General features: G+C 37.7%; 1 protein-coding gene across 2 annotated transcripts in view; it reads left to right on the top strand.

The window, feature by feature from the left end:
- Window positions 1–17,001, top strand: part of dome (cytokine receptor domeless) — a 98,597-nt gene that overhangs the window by 42,321 nt on the left and 39,275 nt on the right. The window contains exons 2-7 of one of the 2 annotated variants that reach the window (XM_071598233.1): window positions 5,518–5,601; window positions 8,830–9,014; window positions 10,937–11,070; window positions 12,395–12,548; window positions 14,061–14,199; window positions 15,995–16,048. In XM_071598233.1, coding sequence (XP_071454334.1) covers window positions 8,843–9,014; window positions 10,937–11,070; window positions 12,395–12,548; window positions 14,061–14,199; window positions 15,995–16,048 — 653 coding nt within the window. In that variant the 5' untranslated portion in view covers window positions 5,518–5,601; window positions 8,830–8,842. The remainder of the gene's footprint in view (window positions 1–5,517; window positions 5,602–8,829; window positions 9,015–10,936; window positions 11,071–12,394; window positions 12,549–14,060; window positions 14,200–15,994; window positions 16,049–17,001) is intronic. The other variant, XM_071598234.1, reaches the window with a different exon arrangement.

Here is a 17,001-nt window from a genome sequence, read left to right on the forward strand (position 1 = left end):
AGGTTTTGGATGCCCTGCATGGACCCGGGAGCGATACTCCTTTGGCCCTGGATTTTGTGTAAATGGGAGGCCAGGTTCTGGACCCTCCTGGTCAATCAGCTTCTGTAGAATTTGTACTCTGGTAGAGAGTGCCAAGGTTATGAGGGTCTGCATCGGGAGGTCGGAGATGTGAGGGTTTTGGTGGGCCCTTGCATCGAAGATCTGCCCCGAAAGAGACAACCACTCCTGAAGCGCTGTATCCCTAGAGTTAGCCCTAGAAACCGCTCCGGTTCAGCGGAGTGGCATCCGAAATGTGTGGCTCCATGGTGGGTTGGGAGTTCAAGGGATGGAATATTTAATACTATGGAGGAAACAGCCTTCCACCACCTAAGAGATCCTGTCTGGACGTGGTCGGGTGAGATAATTTTTATGGCACGTGTAAGTGGTACTTGGTTATGTCCTGTGCCAAGGAAGGTGAGACCATGAAAAAGGTGTCACCTTTTCTTACACAGAGTGTTGTCGCAGAACATACCTGGTGATCCTAAGAGTATGAAGAAACTGAGGGATAGTATACTGCTCATAGTGACCCTTTATGATACACAGAGCAAAAAAATTTTGGCAATGGGAATGTTCCATGACATTCCGATAAAGTTGAAGGTGCACCGCCCTCTAAACACTTGCTGGGGAGTTAAAAGTCATTATGACCTCCTATACATGGATGTCTACGAGGTCAAGAGAAAAATATTCTCTCAGGTAGTGATTGATTGTCGTCAACAGCACCTCTGTGATATTGACGTGTGTGTGAGACAGGCGTAGGTGTTCAGTTCACCGTTTCAACAAGGCGTAGGTGTCAAGGTGTTCATTGGGTATGAAACAGTTCCCATTTGGCTGTTCATACCAAACCCAGTACCACTCAAAAGGTACCACTGCGGAAATGCAAGAACGGAAAGGAAAATTAACGAAGAAACTAAGAGTAAAAGGTGGACAACGAGCCACTTATTCCGGTGGGACCTTCAACAAAGAGCCCACCAAGGGGAACACGCCAAAAGGGCGTGGAAAGACACCATCCCCTACACATCCAACAAAGCCAAGAAAGCCGGAGATCATGTAAGAGGAAAATAGTATCTCGGATACTGACGTCCTTGTGAGCAAGTGGAGGAAGGAAAATCACTTCAAGTAATACTCTTTAAATGGTTGGTCATTTCACCACTTTTTACAAACTTATTTATTTTTTTTAACATTCAAAATGTCTAATATTTTGCAATGGAATTACAATGGTTTTTATGGGCACATGGAGGAGCTGGTCGTTTTAATTCATGATTTTAATCCCTCCTGCATCTGTCTGCAAGAGACACATTTTAAGGTGGGAGACGAAGGTATTTTAAAGGGGTACACTGTTTTTAGACTGGATTATACGAGTGGTCAACAAGCCCAAGGTGAAGTAGCAGTTGCAATTCTTAAGGCCCTTAACACTTCCCGAGTCCAACTTAACTCTCCATTCCAAGCAGTGGCTGTCACAGTATCCCTGAGAGGATAACGTTCTGTAATGCTTATCCTTTCAGCGGGTGCACCGGTAACATGTTTTAACCGAGAAGCCTTTGTCCATCTGTGACCTCAGCCATTTATATTGACGGGCAATTTTAATTCCCATGATCCTCTATGGGGAGGGCTAATGACTCCAAGTAATAGGAGAGGATAAATGTGATCTAATTTTATTGATGATTTTAATCTGTTTTAATTAAGTAGTGGCAAAAAAACTCAGTTTTAATGGGGAATTCACAGCTATAGATGTCTGTCTGCTCCAGAAGTCTAGCCCCAAAGCTGAAGATGTCCACTCGTAATGATCTCTGTGGAAGTGACAAGTTTCTTCTTTTGCTCTCAAAAAAAGACATTTCGCCAAATGAGTTTAAACCTCTGGAAAACTGGTTCATTGGCCATGCCCACTGGCCATGATTCAAGTGTGATTTCACTTCTCAGCATGATGCTGGTTTTGACGTTCTGCGGAACGTCGAGTCACAAAGTTTCCATTAGGCGTCATCATCAGGTACATTGTACCCATAACCTGAGCAAGTATATATTGTACCCGATGATGACGCCTAAGCGTTGAAACTAGTTGTATGTAAATAAAGAACAGTCAAAATATAAATTGTGTTCTTCATTTAATGAGGAGGAAAAGAATGTGGAATATTTAAAAAAAATATCCTATGGCAACTAGTCGGGTATCATTTCGTCAGCTGAGAGTCCGAGCTCAAAAAGCCGTGAAGCAGGCCAAGAGGGCTTCCTGGATAAATTATGCCTGTACTACCTTTCTTAATCCTAGAACCCCACTTGCTCAGGTTATGGGGCAAAGTGAAGAAAATTTCCGGGTCCAAGGGCTCATTTGTCATCTCACCATTGCTTATAGCTGGCCGGGTGGTGACTTCACCCTCTACAATAAGCAACATATTCACCAAGCAGTTTGCGACCAACAGCAGTGACGAGGGCTATGATGCCAACTTTCTAAACATAAATAGGCGATGCAAGAAGATCCCTCTCAATTACAGTGAAGCTGGAACACCGGCAAAATACAATGTACCCTTCTCGCTGTGGGAACTGAAATCTGCCATCGCAGACTCCCATAACACCTCGCCAGGAGTGGACCAAATCTATAATACTTTTCTCCGCAATCAGTATTGGGAGAGGTCCTCAATGCCCTCAACCAGTTGTGGATCAAGGGTAGTTCCCCCGAATTCTTGGTGGGAGTCCATAGTGATACCTATTCCAAAATAGGGCAAGAACTAAAAGGACTCGAATCACTATCATCCCATCTCCCTCACCCGCCTCTTGCTTGTGATGGGAATCATGGTCAACCGGGATCTCGTTTGGTACTTTGAAAGACACCTTCTTTCCGATGCTCAGTGTGGTTTTCGGCGTGAGAGGTCCACAACAGACCATCAAGTGCGCACTGACAATTTCATCCAGGAAGCCTTTCTACTATGCTGGCAAGTCTTGGCTGTCATCTTCGACCTTGAGAAGGCATACGATAGTGTGCGGCGACAAAACATTTCAAACACATTGCATAAGTGAGGATTTAGAGGCAATATCTATTAGGAATTTTTTAGCATACTGCATGTTTAAAGTAAGGACTGGCAAGTTTTTATCCCAATCCTTCATACAGGAGAATGAGGTACCTAAGGGATCACTGCTGAGTGTGATGTTATTTGCCATTGCAATCAACGACGTGACGGAATGCATTAATGCTCCAGTGATGGCATTGCTCTTTGTGGATGACCTAGTCATATTTTCTGGTGCACACGACTGGTAAATGCCTCCAGGCAAGCCCAGGTGTATTGGGAGATTGGTTGTGAAGGAACGAATTTTTTCTCCCCGGAGAAAACGAAATGTCCGTTCTCACCATCTTTGCGGACACCACATACCACCGCCTATAGAAGCCTGCTGGGCAGGAATCTCCCGTTTGTTGAGTTTTTCCACTTCCTGGGTATGATCCTTGATCAAAAACTAGACTGGCAGGAGTATATCTGCATATTATGCAAGAGTTGTCATCAAACCCTCAATGTTTTATGGTTTTTAACTCACTCTACGTGGACAGCGGATCGCACAACCATGCTTTTATTGTATTGAGCCTTGGTGCGTTTGAATCAGGACTATGGTTCGAAAGCATACTCATCAGGATGAGAGTCTTATTTGAGACCCCTTACATGTGTTCACAATGTCGGGATATGGATGGCCACTGGGGCATTTAGAGCCAGCTCAGTCCCGAGCCTACTTGCTGATGCAGGCGATTCTTCGTTGGCAACCAGCAGGGCCTTTTTGATGGGCAATTATGCCTGTTAAGTTTTATCCGTGATGAACCACCCATGTTTTAACATTCTTTTTAACCCACGATTTTTTTTTAGACTTGTTTAACAGGCAAAGAAATGCCTCTAGGCCCCTAGCCGTTCGTTTTAATGATTTTGTTCATGAATTCAATTTTACCTTTCCTGAAATATACCTGGTCTTTTATGCTAAATATCTGCTTTGGTTAATGCCAAAGCCGTATATTGAACCCAGATCACACGCGCACCCTAAAGCGTTCACGACCGAGTCCCAGCCACTCTCTATTGCCCTCCTTGGATCGCACTCTGACTTCGTCACTGTCTATACCGATTGGTTGAAGTTGGAATCCGCATGTGCCTGTGAGGTCGTCTCCCGCTAACATGGAGTCTTGAGGGAAAAACGGAACACATTTGCAGTATATATTCACAGCCAAACTGTCAGCTATCAGGATGGCCCTAAAGGAAATAAAAGAAAGTAACGGCTCTTACCTTATCTGTCGTCGGGACTCATGGAATTATTCAGTAGGCGGACACAGTGGGATGGCGAGGAATATTTGTTCGCAGTACTGCCCAATCCAATTCTTCCCTCCCTCACCCCTCCACTCCCTCTCCTGCCTGCACACTGAAGCCGCCTCTGTGCTCTCATTGTTTCCACTGAGGAAGGCGGTTGTGCCACCAAAAACTCAACCCAATCCTCGCACAAGATCCATTTTTGTATGCTCTTATGTTGGCTTGGGGTTAGTTACAAAATATATATTTTATGCCAAGGTATAAGACGTATAATTTATATGAATATCTTTGAGAATGAGCGCCTTTCAGTGGTAAATATAATTATGAAAACTGATTCCAAAGGTGGCCAAACACAAAGAAAGTACGCTCGCAAATATGTTTGACATTTCAATGGTCATGCCGTCATATTCATAGACTGCAAACTGTGAACTTAAGTCATTATTCTGTAGATTGCAGCCTGGTCATCAAAACGTCATAGGTATTTGTGAGGGCCCCTTCTTTATGTTTCTTCTTCTATGTTTAGTGAAGATGTGAGATAGTCTATGCATATAAGTGGTTCCTTAGTTTCAAGTTAGATTGGAGATAGGGACAGATATGTGTGTGTGCTTTGGAGTTAATAGGAAGAAGAAGGAGATTGTTTTTGGCAATTACGTATTTAAATTTAAATTGGTGTGATTGCCTGTCATTGTGAAAGTGTTACTTTCCATATAGGTTACTTGCCTAACTTGTTCTGTATATGTCATTAATAGCCAGATTTTATGTTTTATTACCAAAGTATAATGCATCGTCAATTAAGAACTCTTTCTCCCTCATGAGAAATCAGGTGAAATTATCTAAGACATAATCTTTTGATGGGACCTTGTAGTCTAAGTGTAGAGCATTAGACCACTGACCCAGGGGACCCAGGTTTCATTCCTAAGCCCCACCCAAGCTGTGTGATTTTTCTGGTACCAGATTCTCCTGGGAAATCTCCACAGGGAAAGGAACTGGCTCCCCTAACCGGATCTGTGAATTTCACATGCCGTTGGTCTTAGTACTGGATGAACTCTGCCATCGCCTATGAACCGACCTTACGGTCAATAACTGTGCTTAGGGTGTTTTATTACCTTTTAATGATGGGGCATTCAAAGAGTTAAGAGAATAATTACATCCTATTAACATTGTAATTGAATTCTATGTTAATCCTGTACTAATGGATATTATTTTATTACAGATGCAATACCTTCCAATGAGTGTGTAATGTATGGATTTCACTGTTTGCAGTCATTTTACCCTGCAAGAAATAAAGATAAATATGGTGAGTACATATCTTTGGAAACTTGAATAGCATGTGTAATAAATATTTGGATATTTTCCTTGTGCTTTTATTAGTATAGCTGTATGATAGTTGGTATCTAAAATCGCTAGGGTACAGGTGTGATCTGATGAACGTAAGAGTTAATGTCATGGTATGGCTTATTTTTCTCTGTCTTTGGTCGGCTCGTTACAAGAAATGGAATAATTGTTATTTTCATTTTCATGGCTCACTTACTAAATTCCTCCGTAAAAAAATTATGGTTGATATTTTTGCTCTGTTCATCTTAAATCAGTGCAGAAATTCCATGGTTAATTGGATTTTTTGGTCATATATGATGCTGAAGTGTACTTAAATGGAGCACTTACTGTGTTTCTCAGTGCACAAGAGGCATCCTGATTTTGGGGTTAGAATTTGTGAAAAATACTTAGTTCTATAGCTTAGTAGATGGAATATATCAAAATATTGTGATGTTAATGCTTAATTAGGAAAAATATTGAATTGTTGCATTAATAATTTAGCAGCTTCATGTACGTCAATGTTTATTCATTGTAGAACCCCAGAAATTTATCATCACGGTCAAAATGACTTTCAGCTGCCTTTTACCATGTTCTGAAGCTTAGTTAATGATTTAAAGTTTAAAGGCAGTGCTGCGTTACTATCTGCTATCTTAAGATCCCATACAGTTATTATCATTTTATTTTGTGATGCCATGTGCATATTAAAAGTTTGTAATTTTCCACAGACTTTCACCGTACAATGGGTGTTGCCGAAGCAGCATCATCAGGTACAATTGACACCAGCCAAGGAAACAGTTTTTCTGTTTTGTTTTCTCTTTCCTCGACAACAGACTTCCATGTCTGAAAAATACCCGACCCTACACAGCCACCCCTCTACTCAAGGGTAAACAAATCCAATAGTTCTAAGTAGCCGTCTGCAATTAGTTCCCCCCTCCCCCCCATAAACCTGGACCAGACCCAATACCTAGTCATAACCAAGGCGCCACCAGCTCTCCTTCCTAAATCCGAAAAAATCACGACCATCAGCTTTGAAGTCCCAGAAAACCTTGCCCCTATCTTCAACTTTCTCCTCTCCTCTGCCCGATGGGTATATATTCAAAAGCTGTGTGTGTCACTTGTACCTCATGATGCCGCAATTCGGTGAGATGCACTGTACTGTGAAGTTAAGTCTGTGAAAAATTAAAAACTCTTTTAATTTGGACATCAAACAATTACACCAAGTGAAGCCTGAAAGTATAAAGTGTATTTTAATGCAATGCTTGGTTTCTGTTATTCTTTTGATATTATTGGAATGTGTTGTTAAAGCAACCATATTCTATGCCTGTATGATACTCTCATACTACTGACGGTTAAATGCTTGTAGCCTCTAAAGTTTAATGGTAAAGATACAATGTGTGTATGTATTAGCAGAGTGGCAACAATCCCATTAGCCCAACTCAAATTAAGTTTCACAGTAAAGTCATCAGAGAGAGGAAATTAAATATGCTACAGAGTATAAATTTACAATTTACTGTGGAACTTTTTTAGGTAGTATTTTCAACAAAATGTTAAAACTCTGTTGCTTACTACTGACGGGAAAAGTTGATATTATCGACATGTATAATAACAGCAACCATTTTGTATGCATGGCGTGAGAAAAAATACTTGATAGTACTTTTTTTTCTGCAAATCGGCTTTCGCTTACAGGTCCAAGTTATACTCGAGTACCCTGGCCCATAAGAGGCAGGCATTTGAGAGAGGCAATGTATTTAGAGCACATTTTGGAGTTTAGAAAGTGCATGTTATGGGGCGGGAAATATGGTAAGTTTTCTAGAAAGAATTAAGCCTAACCATTTGTCGGGATAGGCCTGAAATGGCCTTTTTTCTCTCCTCTCATACTTCATGTTAGCCTCCACAATATAGGTACCTTCAATGCCTTGGATGTTTATTTCTTACCTAGCAATATGTCTTATCTGTATTCCTCTTTTCAATAAATTTGATGAGATTTAGGAGTTCAAATTTCAGATAGCTTGCATCACAAAATATACCTCTGCATGTAAGTGTGTAGGATTCATGGTGTCAAACTCTGTGTGCTTATTCATAGTGTTTTTGTGCAAGAACAGTCATCCTCATCCTTTCTTTATTTCTCTTTTTTATTGTCTCTATTGCCATGTATATTGGGCAAATAAACAAAATACATTTATTAATATTTCTCAATAACATATTGATTTACTCACATCTGAAACAATGTAAATACAGCTAACAAGTTAAGATCTGGTGCTTTCCAGGCGTATTTGCTTGATGAAGTGTTCTTGGTTCAGGGGTTCCATATTGGCCGACATTTCAATTCCTGACTCATACATTGAAACGTGGGCCAATATGGAACCTCTGACCTGGTGGAAGACCCGAGAAAACTTCATCACGCTACCAAATTCAGACATGGAGAATGAAAGTTTCTTCTTTGCAAATATTTGCACGGAATATTTTACTCCAATTTTAACTTTAAAGAATTATTTATACTTTAATAATATCAGTTGATTGTTCCTTGGAATAGTTTTTTCTTCCATTATTTTTTGTTTTGTAAAGCACTTATTAATGTTATACAAGCATGAAACTGCGCTTCTTATACTTTTAAGTTTAGAGTCAAGGCTGTGATGTTAATGATTATCATTCCATTGTGAAAAGGTCAATCAAATATTAAGAAATAAGCATGAGATTTGGCATAGCAGCATCTGGAGCAGAGATTTTTCTCCATAAGAAAGTGTGCATTTCAGAATATTTTAAAACTTCTCTGATGAGGTTAACTCTGTCATTTTGTGAATGGTGGAAATTCACTTCAAATTGATGAGATAAATTTGTTTTAAAAACCTCAAGGTATATTTTATTAGCAGAATATATTTTGTTGCTGAAATAATTTCTTAAAATGCCAATGAAAGGAAGCCACTCTGGTTGCAGGACAAGGAGGAGAGTGACATGAGTGGGATAATGTGAGGCTTATATGAATCAGTAAGGTGGGATGGTGGGCAAGAAAAATCTCTGCAGTCTGTGGAATTGGATGTCTTGAGGCAAATTTGAAAGTAGTGATTAAAAAACATGTTTTAAATGATCAACACACTGCATGTTTAGCATTGAAACAATGGTTGTGATACACTAAATTATGGAATTTTCACGTTATTTTTTTAATTTGAAAATTTTGTGGTGAAAATTGATTTTGTTTCCATTTAATTTTTAGTGATGAGGCTTAAATGCTGAGAATCTTCAATGGTTGTCTGACAATGGAAGGGGGCGTGATGCGGTCACCCCACTGGAGTCTGGCCCTCCATGGCCTCCTCCTCTCCATTTGTCTAATTTTTACACCCATGGTGATGTCATCCCAGCTCAACCACACTTGTGCTCCTGGTGTTGATACTCCCGGTGGTATGCTTTACTTTTTTTTTAGAATTCTCAACTTCTGGTTTTGACTCCCATGTTTATCTCTGCTATCTTGGTTATAACTCGATGCATGTTTGCCTTTTTTAAAGATTTATTTACAAGAATTATTCAGTTTGTTGCCCAAGTGTATGTTATATTTTAATTTATTTCTTTTGTGACTCAAATATTTCATTTTATACAATTGAAGAAAAAGCCTGAAATTAGCACAATATCCTGAACCCCTGGAGAAGGCAATAGTTTTTTTTCATTTTTCCACTATTTAATTTATGTCAGCACTGCTTAATGTAAATGCCTTTTTAAATAAATTGTTAATAATTAATATTTAAATCAATTCTTAAGGATTATCCGTAATTTTAGTATCTGTTAATTGGAATCATTCATTTCTTCTAGCATTAGATTTTCTGAAAAATAGCACAAGTATTGACCATCGGATAATATTTCAAGTTAATATTATTATATTTTCCTCTGAGAAGTAGTTCATTATGATGAGCACTGTAGGGCGCATTGTAAAATAAGCTGAGAATGTTTTCTATAAATTCAGTGGTTCTCAAACTTTCAATTTTTTTCGTTCTTGACTTTAACTCGTGACTTGCAAATACTCTCTCTAATATTTCTTATGGAAAAGCAGTTGTTATTTTATCATATTTTTGGTCATATGCTCGGCACAAAATTATTCACTCTCTATATTTTCTAAAGCGATGTTAATAAAAATAGGTGTAGAAAACATTTATTAATATGCAAACTAACTGCAGAAATAGCAAACCCATGAGAGCAAATTATATAAAATTTGCATTTCATTTCAAATGATCGGATCCTGACTATTGCTTTATATATTGGTCAGTACCACCATCTGGTGGAAAAACTAGTTACAGCAAGAATGCTGTTTGCTGGCCAGCGATGACCAAAGATTACAGGCACAAAAATTGAAATAAAGTGTTGCTACTACAGTGATATAAATGTTCTGTTTGTAGAAATGTAAACCCAAAGGTGGGCAAAAGAACTTTTATTTTTAATATCCCAATAATCCTGTATGTATACCACCTTTTGCCAGTTCAGTATCCAGGGAGTGTTTAGGCAGGAAAGAGGTTGGAGAACAGGTCGGTCAGATTTCCATTAAATAAAAATTTGTGATGTTATTAATCAAATTTCATCTCCTTGGATTAGGGTAGTGAATAGCAGAGAGTAAATTTAGTGCAGAATTTAATGTCAAGCAACTAATGAAGACTATTTGCTTGCATCTTAATGTGAGCTAGTTGTTGCAACCATTGTACTATAAAGTGTATAATAATAATGTGGTACTTGAGTGGAGGTAAATATAATATAGATTATATCCTGGTTAGACACAGGTTTAGGAACAGTGTGATAAATTCGCATAGCTTCCCGGGAGCGGATGCGGACTCTGACCACAATTTAGTGGTTATGAAATGTAGCGTCCATTTCAAAAAGATAAGGAAGGAGCGGTGGGTTAGAAAATGGAATGTTGAAGCATTAAATGGTTTGAAAAATAAGGAGTACCAACAGGCGGTAGAGGAAATCATGAAAGATGGTAAAGAGCTAAGTACTATCAAAGAAAAATGGGAAAGGATCAAGAAAGGGTTATCGAAAGCCGCAAAATACACTATTGGAACCGTTAACGCTAAAAGGACTAGGAAACCATGGATCACGGATGAGATGATTACAAATGGCGAAAATGGAAGAATGTAAATACAGAATTAGGCAAAATGAAGTACAATGAATAATGTAAAACTGTGGTTTTTCTGCATGTGATCTGTAGATGTCTGGTTCCTTTGCCAAGATGCTAATTGTTTTATTAAACATTAAATTAGTTAAGTAATAGTCTAAAATTATTTGGTGTGAAAAGTTGTCTAAATAATTCCTTTCATGAAATTATTCAACCCCTTTTTCAGCCACATACCCGAGAGGTGATATATTCCTGGAGGTAGGTCAGCCTTTGGAAATTCTTTGTATGTTGAATCCAAGCCACAAAGATGCCTTGGAGAGGAATGCATCTCATCTAGTTTTCTATCGAAATGATGAACTGGTAAGTATTACTTTTCCAATGATGACTATTGTGGTTATTTTAGCATTTAAGTTACCAGTTTTTTGTAAATTAATTTGATAAAATTAAATTTTCCGTTTGGGATAATGGTCTCCATGTGATTTTTATCTGCCACGAATAATGTTTCATACATTATTATTGTTTTGTGAATCATTTTGGCTTCTAAGCATTCCTCCAAATGAAATATATATTCTTGTACATTTTTCTTTAATAATTCAACAATTTTGTATTTTCCTGAATATAAGCCATAATTATTTTGTCCCAATTCGTAATGAACAATCACTTATAAGCTTAAATTTAGGCCTCAGAAAAATTCACTCTCTTTCTTAGAGCTATTGTATGCAATCTACCAAAAAAAATAAAGGCTTGCATCATTTTTCAGTAAAATTTAAAGAAATTTCAATTAATTTTACTCCCATTAACTATTGTTTCAATTCCAGGGTTCTATTAAAAGTTGGTTTGTTAATTTAACAGGTGTTTCCTAATATATCTGTGAAATATATGGATGCTCATTTGTGTGCATCCCTATAACGTAAACATTGCTTAGACGATGCAACATGGGGATCGAGATGGTGCGGGGGCTAACGTACTGGCTTCCCACCCTGAGGGCGCGGGTTCAAATCCCGGCGGTGTTGAATATTTTTCAGAGGTATCTCGATCCCTACTTGAGGTGCTTTGTGGAGGGCACTTTGAGTGAGTACGGCGTCCGTCGGATGGGACGTTAAGCTGCGGACCCCTTGGCGCCTTTCGTAAAGAGTAGGCTAATGCCGACGCCGGGTTTCTCTCCACCCTTCATCCTTTCCTGTCCATCCCCTATGGCGCAAATGACCTTAGCTGTCGGTCGCCTCCCCTAAAAACTACTACTACTACTACGATGCAACATTTCTTTTCGACACTAATTGCTCAGTGTTGTCAGGAATACTGAAAGGATTTTGTTTCCTTTCTTCTATAATTCTTACCTTATGAATGGACTCTAACTTAGTAGATTTTTTCTAATAAAAATATTTCAAAAAGTGGACCATTACTTGTGTAATTGCACTTCATATTTGTTCAATCCAGAGTATTATCACTGTTTTTTTTGTTATGTTTCCTTTTGCGAATTTTAAGTGAATGGGTGTTTTGGTGAGTGTCAAATATTTTTTATCACGAGTAACTTCCATGTATTTTGAATCCCACGATGTTTTTTGCCCCCGTGTCAAACAAAGTGCCATAATTTGTTGTAAAAACAGTACATGGTCATGTCTCACTCTAAGTTATTCTCCTACTTAATTTATTGTACAATTAATTGCTTTTTTATTTGTTGCAGGTGCCCCCAGAGTTTTTGCGTGTTGTAAATACGACGACTTTGAAGTTGTATGTTAAAGAAATGCCTGCCTCTTCAGACATGTATTATTGTCGCCTGAAATTAAGAAATGGCCACGATTTAAAGTCTGTCTGTTTGAACAGTGTTTTTGTGGGATGTAAGTATTTCAGAAAATTTGATAACAATATTGGCACTCTTGATGCATAGCATAAAAAATATAGATTTGTCTTTACCAAATAATGTTCTTATTTCATTGGTGAGGGGAATAAGAAAAAATAATACATTTATTTTATAAAAAAAGTCAAACTATATATTTGCTATCCTGTTTAGTAATGCATATTCATGGATTAGTGTACTTCATTCTTACTTTTTCTGGTGTAAGTATGAACTACTTTATACTTGAAGGAATATGTATTAGTTTTGCATATTATGCAAGGGTAAGAATTCTCGCAATATTTGAAAAGTCAAGTTTACTCTTGTCTGTAATATTTCAATCCCCAAGCACTAGAAGGTTTGACTATTCCTTGAAAAGTTTAACCCATACATTTGAAATTAATTGTATGCATGCAATTACTATGCCTCAATAATAATTTATAATTATAATCAGTTAAAATTCATAAAATTGCTTAAAAATGGTTGATTTATGCATGTCGTTATCCATTAAACAATTAGTTGAACTTTATGGTGCAGTCACTATTATGTCCTAGCTGACATAAAATAAGAAAAATAGGTTGGGTGCAAAGGGTAGACAGTTTACTAATACAATGCCTCACAGGATTGTGATGAAATGAAGGTTATCAACACAATTCTATTTATGCAAATAGATCCTTCACATGTAAATGAAATGCTAATGCTAAACTGTTTTAGTGGTAACATCTCATTTAGAAATAAGAGATCTTTATCAAATTTGATTGACAAGGCAATACCATTGATCCGAAGGAAACAATGTAACTTTATTATTTTTTAAGAAGGAAAAGTGCGAGAAATATCATGTATGTGTATATATATATATCTATATAGATATATGTTAAAATTGCTGTATATTATCAACCTTTGTTCAGAAATGGTACTAGTTCATTGGTATATGTCTTTAGCAGGTTGTGATAACATGGTATCCCAAATGTGTGCTGCAGTTTTCTGATAACTGCTTAGGATTGAATTATACCTTATTTGTGAGTGGACTTTGGGAAATTTGGGAAAAAATCGTTTGTGATGTCCTTTTATTTGAAGAAAAAGGCATTGATATGGGTGCCAGCCAAAGGTGCTAAGGGAGAGGGAGGGCCATCACCTTGACCCTGGAATTTTTTCCCTGCATAAATTTCAGATATGCTGTGATTTATTTTATGAGACCAGCCATTTAAATATCCTCGTATATTTTATGAAAGCAAATGGCATCTCTCTTAAATGAGTGGGAATGGGGAGAAGGGTGGTGGAGTGGCACTTGATGAAATAGCTTCACTGATTGATCTTTTATCTCTGTTGCTCTGTAAGATTTCACTCTGCTGGTACCCATGTTCCTTTTCAACCGTACTCCACATTTAATATTCTACGCATAAGCATAGCCCTACCCAATGGCCGCTATTCTATTAATAAATGTTTGCATGAGAATGCATTTCTCCATATTGATGCACATTGCTTAAATTGGCAAAATGGTTCCTATTTCTTTCAGACAAACCTCAGGAGGTAACAAATTTCACATGCATCTCTAACAACTGGCAGAGTTTAACGTGTAGCTGGGTTCCTCCTCACAACTATGTCAAAACAACATACACTCTTGTGTACAGATTAGCTGGCCGAGCTGGAAGAAGGTAAGTGCCAATCCTCTGAGAATTTTGATGGAGCTTATTCTTGATCATTGCTGATGTTCATTAGTGTGGTGGAGAATTGTGAATTGAATAATGAATAATTTGAAATGGAACATATGATTGTATACCCTGTAATACCATAGTTAGTATTGGGTACTATAGAATTCTGGATGTGAAAAACTGAATCCTGGAATGCTATAGTTGGTATATGTGTGTGATCTTATGCATATACATGTCCAAGCACTAAAACCTGCCAAATGACGTAAACATTCACATGGATGTAGATAAAATGGAAATGGATAGAAACACTCGTGAAGGTTAAGCTTAGACCTTTAAATGCACTCTTGATATCATTGTGTGACTGCACACTCTGTTAACCTTACCTCTTGGGTGTTTGTCCATTCCTTTGGCTGTGGGTGAAAAAACTCAGAGCCTTCGATCCACAAACCCTTTGCTGATTTCAGTGGCAATAATCTTTGCTCGATAGCTTCATCGTTAAGCATTGTGCGATCAAGTTTAAGGCTTGTGGTCCAAGTCCTGGTCAAGGAACCTTTTTTTGCTACTTGTGATTCACACCCTTGCTCCTTCCTCACCATCCTTGCATTTTTCCCTTAGTGTTTTTATCCCTTTCCCCTATATCTCTATCGGTGTGAATACATGTGTGTATATACATATGTGTGTATATATATGTATGTATATATATATATTTATGTATGTATATATATATATTTATGTATGTATATATATATATATGTATGTATGTACATATTTATTTATATTCTCTGGGTATTTATGCATTTATTAGGAGCAGAGTCATGTGTTTTATATTTTACTGGTGGACTAATGAAAAACGTGGTGTTTTCAATTGTCTCAAAATGACTATGAGAAAGATGTTAAGCATTTCTGAGAAAAAGTGGCCCAAGTAGACAAGTAAAATTCCAAATATTAATAACTATCAAAATTACTTCTAATTACTGATAATGCTGGTTAAGCAATTGTGGCCCTAACGTTTCTATATGCCTTTGAAAAGAATTATCATTTCTAGATGATATGATAGTTTTTGTTTGTTTATAAAATACAATTATTCAATTAGGTATTGTTTGGTGATTATTTTTAACTTCAGAAGGAAATATTAATTACTATTATGTAAATGAGTCATATTGACCGGGTTGTCTATCTGTAGAACATTTTGTTTGATGCATATCTAGTGAAACGGTGTTCAATGGTGCTGTACTTCTATTGTAAACGTTGATCTACTCCTCAAGCCTAAGACCACAAGATGTGACATTTTAAGGTCTCTTTTTTCTCAAGGTTTAAAGGTTCACTCATAGACACCTTGCTTTTGCTTGCAATGTTTTTAATTGGAATGATAAGAGACGGATGTACAATGGTCTTGAAAGGATGAACTTTGTCATTTGCTGTAGTTATATCGAGTATACATGAAAGTACGGTTACCTGGCTGGACAAACAACCAGGTTGTTGGGTGACATAAGCTTCTAACTTTTTAAGTGAGCACTTAATAAAGAATTAAGTTGGAGTTACTGTGTATGTAAATGTATATAGAATGTTTCCTGTTTTCTGTACATTTTTTATGCACGATAAGAAAAAGTTAGTTGTATTCTCTCGTTTTAATGATAATTTGTGGAGGAGTGTATCTCAAGCCCTTCATAATGATATATGTTATCATATTGAAGGTCTTTTAGTAAACTGTCTGTTCTCAATATGTGCTGGAGAAGGAAGATTCAGATTTGTTGATGGCCATTTGGGTGATATCCTAATAGTATATGATTATTTCCAGGGAGCCCGATGACCTGGAACCGGAAAGCCTGAACAATTCAGGAGATTTGCCTGGGTATGGAAAATTTATAGGAAAATGAACGAATTTTACATCCAAGTTTCATATGTACCCTGGAATTTTATCGACCAAGAGAAAAATGCCCAATGGTCATGTTTAAGTCATAATTGTTAGGACAGGAAAATTGTAGGAGAAAAATTTGAGTGATGAATGTAGAATTTTTGGGGCAAGATTACTAATTTCAGAGCGGGCACAAAGTATTTTTCATTAGATTTTCATATTAGCCCTCCAGCTATTTGTGGGGATCCTTATATTTTCACAATTTAATTATTATTGTCTGTTGTTTGTACTTGTTCTGAGTATATTCCCTAAGTTGAGACATGGTAGTCCAGTGGTAGAGCGTTGGACTTACTGACTGGCCGGCCTGGGTTCGATTCCCGGGCTTGCCTCTCTGGGCACTCTCAGCTTCACCTGAGCGGTGTGGTATTTCAGGCACCAGATCTTCCTGGTAAACCATAGCCGGCGCAGGGAAAGGAACTGGCCCCCTTACCCTGATGTGTGAATTTCACACACCGTCGGGCTTAGCACTGGGTGTACTCTGCCATCACATACCAAACCGACCTTTGGGTTGATTGCTGTTTTTATGGTTTTGTACCCTAGAAATGCAAGTAATGCATTTTGAGCATAATGTAAAATGGTTGCTCATCCTACTAACATTGGATAATGATTTGAAAATAGTGGTAAATGCATAGAGAGGCAAATAACAGTAGGTTTATGGATAACTTTTGTGATAGATCCATTTGACTGAGATTGAATATAATACCTTAAAAAGTTCCTGGCAAACTATTAATACATATAGGAATCACACAAAATAGCCCCTGAAAAAAAAGTGAAAAATTCAGGTGGTGAAGCCATTTATAGTTTAGTTCGTCCATGCACATTGTATGCTATCTATAATTTTGTAGGCATTTCACATGCAAGAGCACTCTTCTGTGAGGCAGCTTGTAATT

This window comes from Hetaerina americana, unplaced genomic scaffold (assembly GCF_022747635.1).
Source record: "Hetaerina americana unplaced genomic scaffold, ioHetAmer1.1.p SCAF_90, whole genome shotgun sequence".
Classification (NCBI taxonomy): domain Eukaryota; kingdom Metazoa; phylum Arthropoda; class Insecta; order Odonata; family Calopterygidae; genus Hetaerina; species Hetaerina americana.